Consider the following 15,066-nt stretch of genomic DNA (forward strand, 5'->3'; position numbering starts at 1 on the left):
ATCACTCAAAATTTTTGCGCACTGCAGGAACAGAGAATTTCACACTTTCCTATTTAGACTCATCCAACATCCCTTCGAAACGAGTGAGTTCAAGTGGTAAATTGAAAGATATCGTCTCTGTGCATTGTTTGCAAGGTCCAAGTGACAGCTTACCGATGCTACCCGATATACTCCAGGGACATAACGGGTTTTTTTGTCTTATGTCTTCACTCGTGAACACTGTAAAGAGTAAACACAATATGTGGCATGTGCGATCCGTGAAAACCACTCCATCTTCGTCCGACTCTTCCCTTTCACATGAATGACTTTTTTTTTAGCCTAGTCAAAAGTGCCGTTGTTTTGGTATTGCCGGTTATTTGGGTGCCGTATACGAGGGATTTTACTATATACCTGTCTCCTGCTTGTGCTGCAGAGGATTATATTTTGTTAATAATTGATTAAATGGCGATCTTACTCGTGTTAATTATGTAAGCATGTGTGGCTTACAGCTGTTTCGGTGCTACTTGACACCATCCTCAGAGCCTATTGGATCTCGGCGCTGTCTCAGCTTCGCTGCCTGTTGTGTGGGTGCGTTCATGTGATGAAGAGTTATGTCAAATAGTGTGTGTGTTCTGAAATTGATCTGTGTGTTGAGAATTTGATTAGGGTGTGTTTTAGTGTGTCTGTATATTTAATGTTGTTCTAGTGTGTTGAGTTTTTGGTTTTTGGGTTGTATGTGTAGGATTTCCATGTCTGTATTTATGTTATTGTATGTGTGATTAGCATTAGTTATGTGTTCGGCATATACAACCCAAAAACCAAAAACTCAACACACTAGGACAATAATGAAATATGCAGACACACTAAGACACACCCTAATCAAATTCTCAACACACAGATCAATTTCAGAACACACACACACTATTTGACACAACTCTTCATCACACGAACACACCCACACAACAGGCAGCGAAGTTGAGATAGCGCCGAGATCTAGTAGGCTCTGAGGATGGTGTCAAGTAGCACCGAAACAGCTGTAAGCCACACATGCTTACATAATTAACACGAGTAAGATCACCATTTAATCAGTTATTTATATTCAAGTGTTAAAAGTAGTGTACGAAAGAATCAACATGGATATATTTTGTTGTTGCAGTGACACCTTGTCCTGGCGACTAGGCTTGGCAGGGTTCAAGCTAGCAATGGGGGCGTGGCTGATTGCAGTGCTCATTGTGTTCAGACGGTTTTCTGTGTTAAGTTATGGCACAACTCCTCTGTCGGCCACAGACATCCTCCGACTGCGGTGGAGAGACTCGTGGGACTTCATTCTCCACAGACAATGAGTGCGACAGCGAGCCTTATTACAGCCAACCTCCGCCTGTCTAGTAATTCACATCTACTAAGCAGTTTCTAATACTCAAGTCATTTATGGCGAAAGATACTTCTTCTCCTTCTTTGGTTCCTATTATTTTTATACAGTAAGTATACTAACTTAAATTAACGATTCCTAGTTGTGTAATGATAACAGTATGAAACTTGTGTCAATAATTTTATTAATGTTGAAATGCACAAATTTATGAGTATGAGGTCTGGAAATTTCACATGAAATTTTCCAGAATTGTTCCATTTACTTAATTCTTTTCTTAATTTTTTAGTATCCATAGAGATGTTAAAGAATATTTATCTGAACACAAAACAGAATTTCTCCATTCCTTTTCACGAATTTTAACGTAAGGACTAAGATTGTTTCTTAACTGTGCAATAAAGAAGTGAATATGGGTTATTTAAGTATGATAAATTTAAATTGTTAACTGCCTCCCGTTGGAGGTAGCCCAGAAGGACTCAGTATACTCTCCTACATGAATTTTACAATATTAAATGTTTACATAAATTTGTTGACAAAAAATTAAAATAAACATATCTATATATATATAATTTGAACTGGTAATGGAAATTACGGGAAAACGACTGAACGGATTTTAATGAGTGACCCCTCATTTTCATGCCTGACATCCAAAGTTTTTCGGAAAAGTAGTAGTTTTCAGGCAAATGTCAATTTTCCTACATAATTTTCCTATTTTCCAAAACCCATCTGTTGTCAGTTTTGAGAACTAATGTTATTGAATCACGAACGACTGGATTGAATTTCAGAACAAAACACACACTACAATAAACAATAGGCTATTACACGAAGGCCATGGACCTGCAGGATTGCCGACATATTTAGAGCTCAATTCAATTTGTTATTAAGAACTGATTCTGCAGTGTATAATTTTCTGCGTACAGCTGTATATTGGACATTCAAATCTACGAAACTTGAGGTGGTTTGATGACATTATTACCATTAGAAATTAAATATTATTATAGTTAATATCATGATGCATCTATTTTTCATTAATTGTACATAATATTGATGCTATATTGATGACGTGAAATTGAAACGTTTTGAGGTTATGTAAGTAAATGTAAAGAATATCTTAATTTAGATCTTCATTTCTATAATTTACTGAGTGGCTGCTATATACAACTACAAAACTTAAGTAAGATAATAATATTGTTATTAAAAATCAAAATATTTTTATACTTATTAACCCAGTGGGGTTGGGTCTTTTTCGTATACTTAATGGCGGTGTAGTGTAGATATTGATATGTGACATTGTCTTCAGTATCGGCTCGAGAGAGTGCAAAAATTGCAGTTCCTTAGGAAAGATCAAAAGGTATTACTTACTGATAAAATAAGAGGCCTAGAAAATTTTGTAGTCTCCAGATCATTTCAGCAAGATCTCTTAGTAGGATAAAATGATTTTATGCTCTACATTTCAAGTTCTACATGCAGCAGCTATACGAAAATGCTATTGTTCGAAAGCTTAGCAAATCTGACATTTTTTTAACTTTCGCCTACAATCCACAATGACCTGAAATAGCTACTGCTATCGTCCTGACATTGATACTTGCGTTTTCGCGTTGAAACTCAAAAACTGAAATTGGATAGGTTCAAGAAAAAGTATTTGGCCTAAAAAAATCCATTCAGAGGGAGTATGTTTCATTATTATGGAAGCAAATAACTATCAAAAAGACAAGTATTCTTCATTGAAAATAAATCTGACAAATTTTTATTTGAACGTCTAACGAACTTAGTTTGCAGCAGCATTTGCTGCACAAGCCACTAGTATGAATTATAAAGTGAAGAAAAAGAAATTGAACAGAGTGAATATGATGACTCAGAATTTGGCAAGAGCGTTTCAAAACTGAAGTTATGATGTCAGTAGTAAGTGTCTGTGGTAGTTTAAAGTCTTCCTGAAGCTTTCAAAGAGCTCCAATAAGAAGACCAATCACGTCAATGTCTTCAAGCTGGTATTTTGCTTTGAAGTAATCAACTGTTGGCAGATAAATGTTGATCTTTTCTTGATTGACATCCTCCGGCTGGCTACTCCCCATTTCAATCCATATGGAAGGATCAATTATATATCCTTTCTTGGTAGTCTGGGAATACGCTATGATGTCAATATGTCTAGAGAAGCCATTAGTAGCAAGACAAAAAACTTCCTCTTCTACTGTCCAAGACTTTTTTTTCAAAACAGTTGCAATTAAGGATCGAACATGATGGTGTCTGGCATTTCGGAGGAGTAAACCCACAGTCTACTATATACAGTCGCGAAGCTCAATGTGTAGTAAAAATGCAAACATGGGTAGTTGCCCACCACTAGGATCGCTACTATCGCCTCATCATCGCAGATCTCTCTCCTAGCAGCCGACAAAATATGTTACACTTTCGTTCTCGTGTTCTTTTGGGAAAATTAACACCTTCCTTCCATTATTGAAATATTAAATGCATAAAGTTAATTTATTATTTTAATGAAGTATATTAAATTCCACCATAAACTCGAAGATACCTGCAAGAAATAAGTTAATATAATTTTTGTTTGTGCAAAACGAACTGAAATTTACTATAATAGCTTCACTCATTCAAGATTATAGCGATAATTAACTATGAAACCAATAAATATTAATTTGAATTTCTCTTTACAACAATAATAATGGAAATATGAATTAATGGAGTAACTTACGTGTACCGGTACTTGTAGTGTAAGCTTACGTAGTTAACGAAGTGGGATGAGGTTAAGCAGTAATAATCACACCAGAATTGGAAATAAAACGTGATCAATAAATTTTATTGTAACAGACTTTTTCTACGTCTCTAGTAAAGTAACAAATAAAAATAACAACAAAATTAACAGCTATAATTAAAACATATCCTTGAAAAAAAAAAGTAGGCCTAAGCAATAATAATCCCACCAGAATTGAAAATAAAATGTGATCAATAAATTTCATCAAAACAAACTTAATTTTTCTACGTCTCTAGTAAAATATTATTATTCCAATTATTGTATTTTAGCCATTAACATTTTCATTATAACCAATAACGAACATTTCACAAGCATCAATGTGAAATACGCAACGAGCTAGCACTCGATGGAAATACGACACAGTCCAAAGTCGACCGTGGACAGTCTATTGTTTCTAGTTGCTAACCGCTTGGAGCGCTTTATCACGAGATTTGCAAAAAATCACCTCAAGCTTCGCGACTGTATATTGTAGACTGTGGTAAACCTCTGTTACATTGACCTTGGACGTGGGCAAGGATTTCAGTCTCTGGGCAGCCATGTCTGCACCGGGATCCGTCCAAGGAGCGACCAGGTATCCCTCTAACTGCTGCTAAATTGGCGTTCATTTTGAGGCAGGTTACCCATTCAGATGTAGATAGTCCAGATTTATTAAAAATCCAGGCATTGGCTTTAGGTACTTGGCTGTACAATTCTACACCTCTGCCTCTTCCAGGCATTACTTTGCAAGATTCGAATTCTGTATTTCTTAATTCCTCTCTTAATTTCCTAGTCACAGATTTACGACATTTCTTATTGAAGAAGAGTTGTTATCTAATGTTAGTCAGTGTTGCCAAATCTTTTGCAGGTAGAGGACATGGTGTTCACGATACAATTTGTCACAGGAACAAGGGGTGAGAAATATTCTTGAAAATTATAAACAAGTTTTGAAGACTGACTATTTACAATTTTATTTTTTATAATTTGTTGAAAACTGCCATAGTAATATCACAGTCTACTATATACAGTCACGAAGCTTGGGGTGATTTTTTGCATTTCTCACGGTAGTTGCTAGCCGCTTGGAGTGCTGTGAGTACTAGGAACAATAGACTGTGTCACTGCCATCGTGATCTAATACAGACCATATGACTCGCTTAACCCGATCACGAAGGGCGGCATTTCAACCATATAAATTAATTGGAATGCATAAAGAGTAACATATATTTCTCTAAAATGTAGTGTAATTGCATTAATAAAATTTAAAACAATGATTAGGAGACATTTCAGACATAATTCCTTGCGAGTTAAGGTGTAATATTATTTTTGGTGTGAAAATTACGTTGTTCGTATGTGTAATACTTGCCTTTATTTCGATTAAATATTGCGAAATTCTTGTACATTCATTTACGCACGATTCAATAATTTTCAGTTGCACCGCACGAATATTTAGATATGTTGAAATTATAGGTTATGTTTACTGTACCAGTTGCCCATTTCTGTCTAATTTTAGTGATCTCCAATGCCCTGCCACTACATATGTATGTTATGTCATATGGAAAGTATAGGTTATGTTACTTTATTTAACTTATATTCCTATATTCGCAATTATACATTATAATTAAACATAATGTCATGTATGATACCCGTCACATTCTATTTGTATTTTAATACTACAATTGAGTACTGAATTATTGTATTTATCTACTACCTAAGAGATGAAGTAACACAATCGTACATACATTAATTTCATAGGAGTGGCATGGTCAATTTTCTGTCTACAATTAAGGAAGGTAGATGTGCTAAATTAAAATCACAATATAAATTCGTTTTTATTGAACCTCAAAATAGCTTCCATTCTAAACTTAAAATGTTGATGCGAACAGATTATGTTAACACGTAAAACTCTCTTCACACTAAAAAAACACAGTTTTGTAATTATTTCTGCAACATATTATGCAACAAGAAGTAAACAGAACTTATGGACACATTACACTAAATAAAACTTAGCAATGATACGCAATAAAGTTATAATATAATATTTCACTGAGCTACATACACTGAAATAGAAAACCCGAACGTACATTACAGCCTGGTCTAGATCGAAAAGGCATTGACTGTGCTGTATTTCGCATTGTTGTGAAAAGTTGTGTAAACTGTGAAATGTTCGTTATCGGTTGTAATAACTGTAAATGGCTAAAATACAATAATTTGAATAATAATATGGGACAAGGAGACGTTTGTGGTACTATAAATATTGTAAGAAATAGAGGTCAGATTTATCCTTCTTCCGAAAGATCCAGGAAGGTGAGTTTATAAAATATAATATATACTTTATGAAAATAATATATAAACCTTATATATTTCATATTTCAATAGTGGAAGGAAGGTGTTAATTTTTTCAAAAGAATACGATATCGAAAGTACAATACATTTTATCGTCTGCTGGGGAAAGGGTCTGTGATGAGGCGATAGTACGACCCTGGTGGTTAGCAACTATCTATGGATGCATATTGCAACTGTCTATGTTTCCATATTTAGTAAGTATTGAGCTTCGTGACTGTATATGCTAGACTATGGTAATATATTCATATATATTCATAATAATATATACAGGATGATTCACGAAGATTGTGCCATACTATAGGAGCTGATTTCTGACATTGTGATGAAAAAATTTCATGTAAACGTATGTCATATTTTAAAAATCGAGTGAATTAATCTTCCTGAATGTTAAACATAAACGTGAAGGTTTAAGCATTTAAATTATTTACGAGAATGGCACTGAATGTATTATAAATTAATTAAAGAACATTCACATTATTATTCACCTGAAAAATCTGTATTAAACCCAGTTTTCGCCCAAAAATGAACTGTGCATGACGCATTCCCTAACTTCTGTTGTTCAGATGCTAGGTAGATACGTTGTACTGGTGGTGCATTATCTCTAACCTTGACCCTAATGTCATGAAACTTTGTGTCGCTGCTATCAGCTGTACTGTAACACACACAGCTCCAGATGTCCAGAGAAAGAGAGAAGTTCACAAGGATGCAAGTTACAGAAGGAAGAACCATGATTTTATCGAAAACTATTGAAAATCGGACACATGTATTTATCAACTTTTTTCTTCACAATGATATCAGGAATCAGATTCTAGAATATGGCACAATCTTTGTGAATCATTCTGTATATAAACAAAACACTACTCAGTCAACAAATCAACAGTATCTAATACATTACTAAAGTGTTCAAAATACTGCAACAATAGGGCTATTCTATATGAAATCGATCAGTAAAAAACCTCGCATTTTTTTAATACTCTAATTTTTTCCCTATTTATACAAGGTGCTGAGGAGAGTGCATTTTCAAAAATATACTATCGAAAGTCAAACGGTTTTCGTACTATTGAGCGACAAATTTAGCGTATTTTATAAAAACAAGCCTCTTTCAGCGCTCAGAACTCTGGAACCGTTTACTGCAGAACATTGAACGGGAGCTCATTTTGATGCTGACATTTGGTAGATTATGTTAAGAAGTAATCCTTATTTTTATTGTACACACAGAGACAGATGATCTGATTTTACTTACTTTTAGGCTTTTTGCCCATTTGTAAAAATGTAAAAAATATTGAGAAAAAACCTTGCATTATTAAGAGGGATTCGGCATTATTTGCTTAGTGGCTCGGCAATAAGTTTCGAGGGTATTAAATAAATTATTTTCATACGCCTAGACTTGAACGGCGCAGTACCGCACGAACTGGCCAAGAGCTGAAGATAAGCGAGCATTGGGCGTCATTTTACTCCTGTGTTTATGAAAACTTGTGATAAAGCTAGTCCAGCTATGCGCTACTAGACAAAACATCACGTGCTTATGTCTTCTGGCCTTGCTTGTCTCGGCTAGCTCCCGTCTCACAGTCAGCTGGTTAGTTCACGAGTGTACTATTTATTTTCTTTATTTGATATTTTCAGTACTTTCTTATCAACATACCATCAGTAAAAACATGTGTTTATTTGTACTTTCAATGCGGAATCTAACCATATATTTTAAAAATATTTTTTCATGGGCAAAGGCGTCTTAATGAAGAAAAATCTAAATTTCTCCATTTCTATAAAAAGTAAGAAAAACTGTTTACATGTCAACATAAACTTTAACTTCTCAGCATCAAAATAAACCATCGTTTTGATCACTGGGTGAAAGGGTTTCGGAGCCACAACAGTTTAAAGTTTCTCATTTTATGAGAATACGATACATTTAAATATTTTAAATTTAAACATTATGAAGTTCTGATGCCTCAAACTTTGCACAAAGCATTGTATCACAGTTGTCAACGGACAGAAAAAGTTTCATTGTATTTAAAAATTGCAAGGTCAATTTTCTCTATATTTCGGTCGATTTGAGATGGAATAGCCCAATAATGCTATAAAGCCCTGCCATTACTGGTTTCATTTTATCATTGTGCGAAATATGATTTTTCCCTGAGGATGATATTCCTTCCAGAAGTTTAGGTTTGTTCAAATGATGTGCGGAAATAACAAGCGATTGTCACATGATTCTGTGTGTTAATCTAAACAAAGAAAAAATACGTACAGAAAAACGAAACCAACGACGCATTAAACTGCACTGAACATTACAACAGAATGAGTGCGGTACAAGTACTAAACTACGTAGACGAATAATGCGGATAACAAGAGGTCGTACCAATGGAAGTAAACAAACTTGCTGTAATCGATACCAAATGATACTGGGCTCTGGACCTAAACAAACCGAGTGACAGTAGTAATGACGCACCCCTCTTGGACTGAAAAGAGTGATTATCTGTTCTGCAATGAAACGAAGCGTCGCAGCCCATGGGTTCCTTAACAAAATATGCTTCCACGAAGGTTATCTGCTCCCTAATTTGTCGGTTTAATTTAGGGACACTCTGTATTTCACTTAATTTTGGTCTTTAATAAAGGAATTTGCATTTTGAATGCATAAAATTAAGTTCTTAACGCATTTTGCATATATTAGATCCCTAGCTATGAGTTAAATGACTGTAATAAAGAACGTTTTCTGTAAGATTTAAGAGTTGGCCAAGTTGGCGTAATTGGTATACTGGGTGTTCAGTTCAAAATGTGTCATGGCTCGCTGTATACCGTCATGTGGCTAGCTGATGAGCATAGAGAATTCAATCTTCCTACACTTCCGCAGCTCGGGTGTATAATCTAAGAGGCAGAGAAGTTTGCTAGCAAGTACGGCTTTCATTCTGAAGTACGTGCCAATACGTACGGTAACGCCGGTAGTGGCAGGAATGTGAACTGTTTGGAAATACGTACTGTCAAGATATGGGGAGAGGGTTAAGACAATTACTTACGTATTTGTTGACATTAACTTCGACGGTCAACATGGACACGGAGCATTTGATTTGTGTTGTGGAATGTTACCGTACGCAACCGATGATAGCAAATACCCTGCGTACGACTTGCCGGCGCAAAACACAGTTCGAAAGAGGTTATGGTAGCACACAGACCGTACAGACCGCCATCTGTTGCTACGACGTTCAAGTTATACCGTACACGTTCTCAAGTTCAGATTGAAGAACGCCTTAAATAATAGGCAACTTCTCTAACATATAAACTGAAACTCGCTTCAAATCGGTGACCCAACAACAGTGACGTCATGACACACTTTGAAATGAACACCCAGTAGTGCTGGCCTTCTATGCCCGAGGTTGCGGGTTCGATTCCTGGCTAGGTCGATGGCATTTAAGTGTGCTTAAATGCGACAGGCTCATGTCAGTAGACAATTAATATTTGAGGAGAAAAATTCGCTCCGGCGCCGGGGATCGAACCCGGGTCCTTGGTTCTACGCTCTGACCACTGAGCTACGCCGAATTCAATCCACAGCACCGGACCGAATCTTCCTCCTCCACTGTTTCCCTTTTGGCCTGACTCCAAGTTAGGCATATATGTTGACGTATATGTCTAGTGTCAACTGCCATTATACTAGGAGCGCACTCAGTTGAGTGACTTATTTGTCCAGGATTCCGCAGTTATGATGCACTGCTAGCTATGAGAATATTATGGATTTATTAATTTGTCCTACAGAATATTCTCTGTAATGTTGACAATTAATATTTGAGGAGAAAAATTCGCTCCGGCGCCGGCAGTTGACACTAGACATATACGTCAACATATATTCCTAACTTGGAGTCAGGCCACAAAGGGAAACACTGAAGGAGGAAGATTCGATCCGGTGCTGTGGATTGAATTCGGCGTAGCTCAGTGGTCAGAGCCCTTGGTACGTAGAACCAAGGACCCGGGTTCGATCCCCAGTGCCGGAGCGAATTTTTCTCCTGAAATATTAATTGTCAACATTACAGAGATTATTCTGTAGGACAAATTAATAAATATATAATATTCTCATGTCAGTAGATTTACTGGCTTGTAAAAAAACTCCAGCAGAACAAAATTCCGGCACATCAGCGACGCTGATATAACCTCGGCAGTTGCGAGTGTCATTAAAAAACATAACATCTTTCTTTATGATTTAAGACTAACCGTAATGAATTATGAGTGCCGTAAGTAAATATCTGACATACAATTCTTTGTCTGGTAGTGTTACACTTTTTCGTGAATTGAAAATTTTAGTTAGTTTTGAAGTCAAGAAGAGGCGTCATCCGTAAAAAGATACACAAGTTTCAAATTGTTAAAAACATCAGTACTTCATGAGTGCTTGAATTGTCTTATATGACTCATGTTGTATGTCAGTGTAATTATATGTATGCAAGTTTTCTCAATGTATGTGACTCTTGGAAGTGTATTACTTTGTTTTAATTGTATTTTGGTGGAAGATATTTGCCTAATTTAAGAATAGTTATTTTTGTAATAAACAGTTTAATTTTTATAAAATTATTTGTAATTCTTACGAGTATATTTGGAATATTCTTTATACATATAATCTTCATAATTACGAGCTTTACATTTTCAGTATTTCTTGTCATGAACCAGCAGCTGTTCAGCATTGTTTTGTATTTCGTCATTTTGTTCCAGAATGCATTGCACATTCACTTACTGCCACCATTCTATACTAAAAGCCAGGTTATGAACCGAGTAAACCGGAAGCAACGTTCTGTTGCTCTCCTTGTAAGCTCTGTTGCCACATGGTGGCGCGAGATTCAAAGCGTATTTAGCGTTTGTCACCGATATGTTTAAAATAATTACTGTATATTGTTCTCGATAACACTATCAACAATACTAGTAATTAAAATTACTGTTTTAAGAAAGCACGAGTCCACACCTGTGGAGTAACAGTCAGCGCGTCTGGCCGCGAAACCAGGTGGCCCGGGTTCGAATCCCGGTCAGGGCAAGTTACCTGGTTGAGGTTTTATCCGGGGTTTTTCCTCAACCCAATACGAGCAAATGCTGGGTAACTTTCGGTGCTGGACCCCGGACTCATTTCACCGGCATTATCACCTTCATTTCATTCAGACGCTAAATAACCTAGATGTTGATACAGCGTCGTAAAATAACCCAATAAAAAAAAAAAGAAGAAAGTACGAGCTAATGGCGCTGGTACGAAATACGACTCGTGATACACGTGGTAGTGCAAATGAACTGGGCAGTTTGGCTACACTGTCTCCGTGATTCCGTTGCCAGATTTTCGTTAGCAGACGACATTTTCACGTGATGTCCAATGAAAAGCTCCGTACTCCTTTTCCCCTCCAACCCCCGACACTTGTGTCATCGCTGCAGAGGCTACCCCTTTAACCCGCACTTTCCTTTCGCCATGCCAACTACTTCCTGTTTAGTCGGTTCATAACCCGGTGTTTAGTATAGTGTGATTCAGCACATTTCACAGTGTGAAAGTTGGACAAACCTGCATTTTATAGTGTTATACCCAGCGCTTTTTTTTTCTGAAGAGAAAGTTGCTCGAACTCTGTATACATTTGTTGGAATGGTCGGATAAATGATTACTACCCAATGCACAGGGAATTCAGGGCCTAAACGGAATGCAGAAAAAAAATCACGTTAAAAACATAAATAACCCTAATTTATTTTTACATCTTAATGCGCCTTTCAGAACAAATACAAATTAAATTCGTGTTAGTATAAACTGATTCAATTTGGATTAACTAAATAATAAGTTGGTTTGCAACAAAAGCATTCAGTAAACTACATACCAGTACTCAACGTATTATGAGATTTTCCACAGCATAGCCATATCTTCAGTGTTTTCTTCTTTCCTGTTACATTCTTTTCTGTGCTGTCTGTTGGAGCATGACGGCCTTGTAACAAAGATTTAACATACTTGTCAGGGTTGAAGTTGATCAAGGGTGGCCCAACAATTCTAATAAGAATCAGGTTTCTCATGGTGTTAACTAGCAGGGATGATCTCAGTGGAGAGACAACGAAGTTAAGTTGGGAAAGCCTCACAATTTTTGGTTCTTTGATGATAAAGGTGTGTTCTGCCAGAAAAAAAGCACTAATTATACCCAAATTCAGGTCCCATTTCTTTATACTGAGGGACAGGAAATTTGGGTGAAAATAAACTTTAAAATAACACAATGGGTTGCTTGTATTATACATCATACTAGCGAATTTGCAGTATTAAAAGCAAGACAGAATAGTAACATATGCTGACAATATCACAGTGTTAGCACATCCTCCATACTCCCCTGGCTTGGCACCGTGTAATTTTTGTGTTGTGGAAGATCATATTGGAATTGTAGTCTCCAGCAGGCTTTTTGGTGAGTTCGAAATAAAATGTGTTTCAAGATTATTTTCAGCAATTGTACCAATCTTAGCAGAAGTACCTCATAGTTGGGAATGTGCTTATTTTCACAATAGCTGTAGTCCATCCAATTATTGATTCAATTATATTGGTGGTGGTTTGGTTTTTAATGCATTGCATTTAGCGATAAAGTTATTAGCAGACGAATTTTCCAATATAACACCCAATTCATAAGTTTCTATTCCTTCACTTTGTTGACACGTCCAAGCCAAATACCAGTGGTTTCTGCTGCATATCATCAAAAACATCGTCCATCTTCATTCCTTTCCATGGGATACAGAGAGCACCAATAAAGTATGAATGATTTTATTTTGTTAATATTGAAAAGTAATTTGTTCATGGGGTTTTTGAACACAAAGCAAGCTTGGGAGTTTATGTTTAAGTTAAAATGGTTATAACAGTTTTAGAACCATCTGTGAGCTGAAGAGAAACGTGGAGAACTTCACAGAGTCTGTATCTGACATGTGCTACAGAGTTATTGACAATTTTAAAGAATGTTTAAGTCATGTATTGCCATTCGAGGTCATTATTTAAATATTATTCATTGTGCATGACTCTCCCATGTCCTGTCTTTAAACATGTGGAGTAATAATTGAAATATATAAAATTAGTTTAAGGTTATTAATTATTAAAATCCTTCATATTTTATTGGCACTTTTGGTATCATTTCTTATTGGACCATTTTTATGATGAGTGGTAAAAAGGGCTAAGTCATAAATTGCAAATTTTCAGTAGAGCAAAAGGAAAGTTTTAAATGAGAACCAATATATATTTTTTTTTATCCAATGCCACCAGGTTGTCTTTTCGATATTGAGTCCACGCCTGTGGAGTAACGGTCAGCACGTCTTGACTGTGGAACCAGGTGGCCCGGGTTCGAATCCCGGTCGGGGCAAGTTACCTGGTTGAGGTTTTTTCCGGGGTTTTCCCTCAACCCAATACGAGCAAATGTTGGGTAACTTTCGGTGCTGGACCCCGGACTCATTTCACCGGCATTATCACCTTCATATCATTCAGACGCTAAATAACCTAGATGTTGATACAGCGTCGTAAAATAACCCAATAAAAAAAAAATTTTTAGATATTGCTGGTCTTCTCTCCTGGCTGCGGCTTAGTTGTAACCCACTTCTGAGGTTGGGGTGCCTGGAAGGCGGAGTTACATTACCCCGATGATGTGATAGGATGATGTGGTGCCAGGAGAGGTCTTAAATCTAACTTAACCTAAATTCCAGACCATGGACGAACACAGGAATAATCCCCTTTAAGGAAAAATTCCTGTGCTCTAACCGGGAATCGAACCCAGGACCTCATGAACTATAGCCAGAAGCTCTGACCTCTAGACCATGAGGCTAGTCAAAGGGTACCTAACATTAATTGTCTCTAAAAACAATTGTTTTAGTATTTCAGTGTTTACTTCTGATTTCAGTATTTCTTCTGTTAAATTTAGATTATATTCTATATTTAATAGAGTTAAAGGGTTTGGTTTAATTTGTAAGTTTTCTTTTAAATTCGGGATATTGACTTTCTGTTTTAATTCTTGAACAATGGATATGAAACTTTTTTGAGTTTTCAATCTACAGAGAGGACTGTATGAATGCCAATTGTTTCCTGGTAATCTGAGAAGTTTTTCATTTTGAATCAGTGCTTTTTCTTCTATTGTCATTTTGATACTGTTAATATTAGTGAGGAATCTCATAGAATCTATTGGAGTTGTTTTGATTCCACCAGTAATGAATCTGAGAGCTTGGTTTTGAACATATTCTATGTCGTTTATAAAAGGTGAAGTAATTAAAATTTCTGCGCAGGGGCTGGAAATATGATGCTGTACCTCCTTATGAAAGAGGATAGACATGTGCCCTCTATACCAGCTGAAATACATTTGTGTTCACATGGCAGTCATAACTCAAAATCACCAATTTCTGACGTACTAAGCGCTTTTTACTGTGCACCATAAATTTAATGGTAGGTACTTAAAATGATTGTCCCGCGCCGTGGTGAAAGGCATGCTGTCTAGAACTCGCCTTACGGAATGCGCGCTAGTTCGAGTCCTCAAGAGGGAAGAAATTTTCTCATGGAATTTCGGCCAGTGTATGGGATGGTGCCCACCCATCATTGTGAGGCACTTGGGGAGCTACGATAGATAGCGAAATCTGGTTATGCAAACCAGCTATAAATCTCCATTCTGGATGGATGATCGTCCACCTCTGCTTCTGCATG

General features: G+C 36.5%; 1 protein-coding gene across 3 annotated transcripts in view; it reads left to right on the forward strand.

Moving 5' to 3' along the window:
• The window catches only part of rt (Protein O-mannosyltransferase rt), a 55,647-nt gene extending 44,677 nt beyond the window's left edge, over positions 1–10,970 (forward strand). For all 3 annotated transcript variants that reach the window (XM_069842493.1, XM_069842495.1, XM_069842494.1), the window contains exon 13: positions 1,136–10,970. In XM_069842493.1, coding sequence (XP_069698594.1) covers positions 1,136–1,322 — 187 coding nt within the window. In that variant the 3' untranslated portion in view covers positions 1,323–10,970. The remainder of the gene's footprint in view (positions 1–1,135) is intronic.
• The last annotated feature ends 4,096 nt before the right edge of the window (positions 10,971–15,066 follow it).

The sequence above is a fragment of the Periplaneta americana genome, chromosome 12 (genome assembly GCF_040183065.1).
Source record: "Periplaneta americana isolate PAMFEO1 chromosome 12, P.americana_PAMFEO1_priV1, whole genome shotgun sequence".
NCBI classification, from domain to species: domain Eukaryota; kingdom Metazoa; phylum Arthropoda; class Insecta; order Blattodea; family Blattidae; genus Periplaneta; species Periplaneta americana.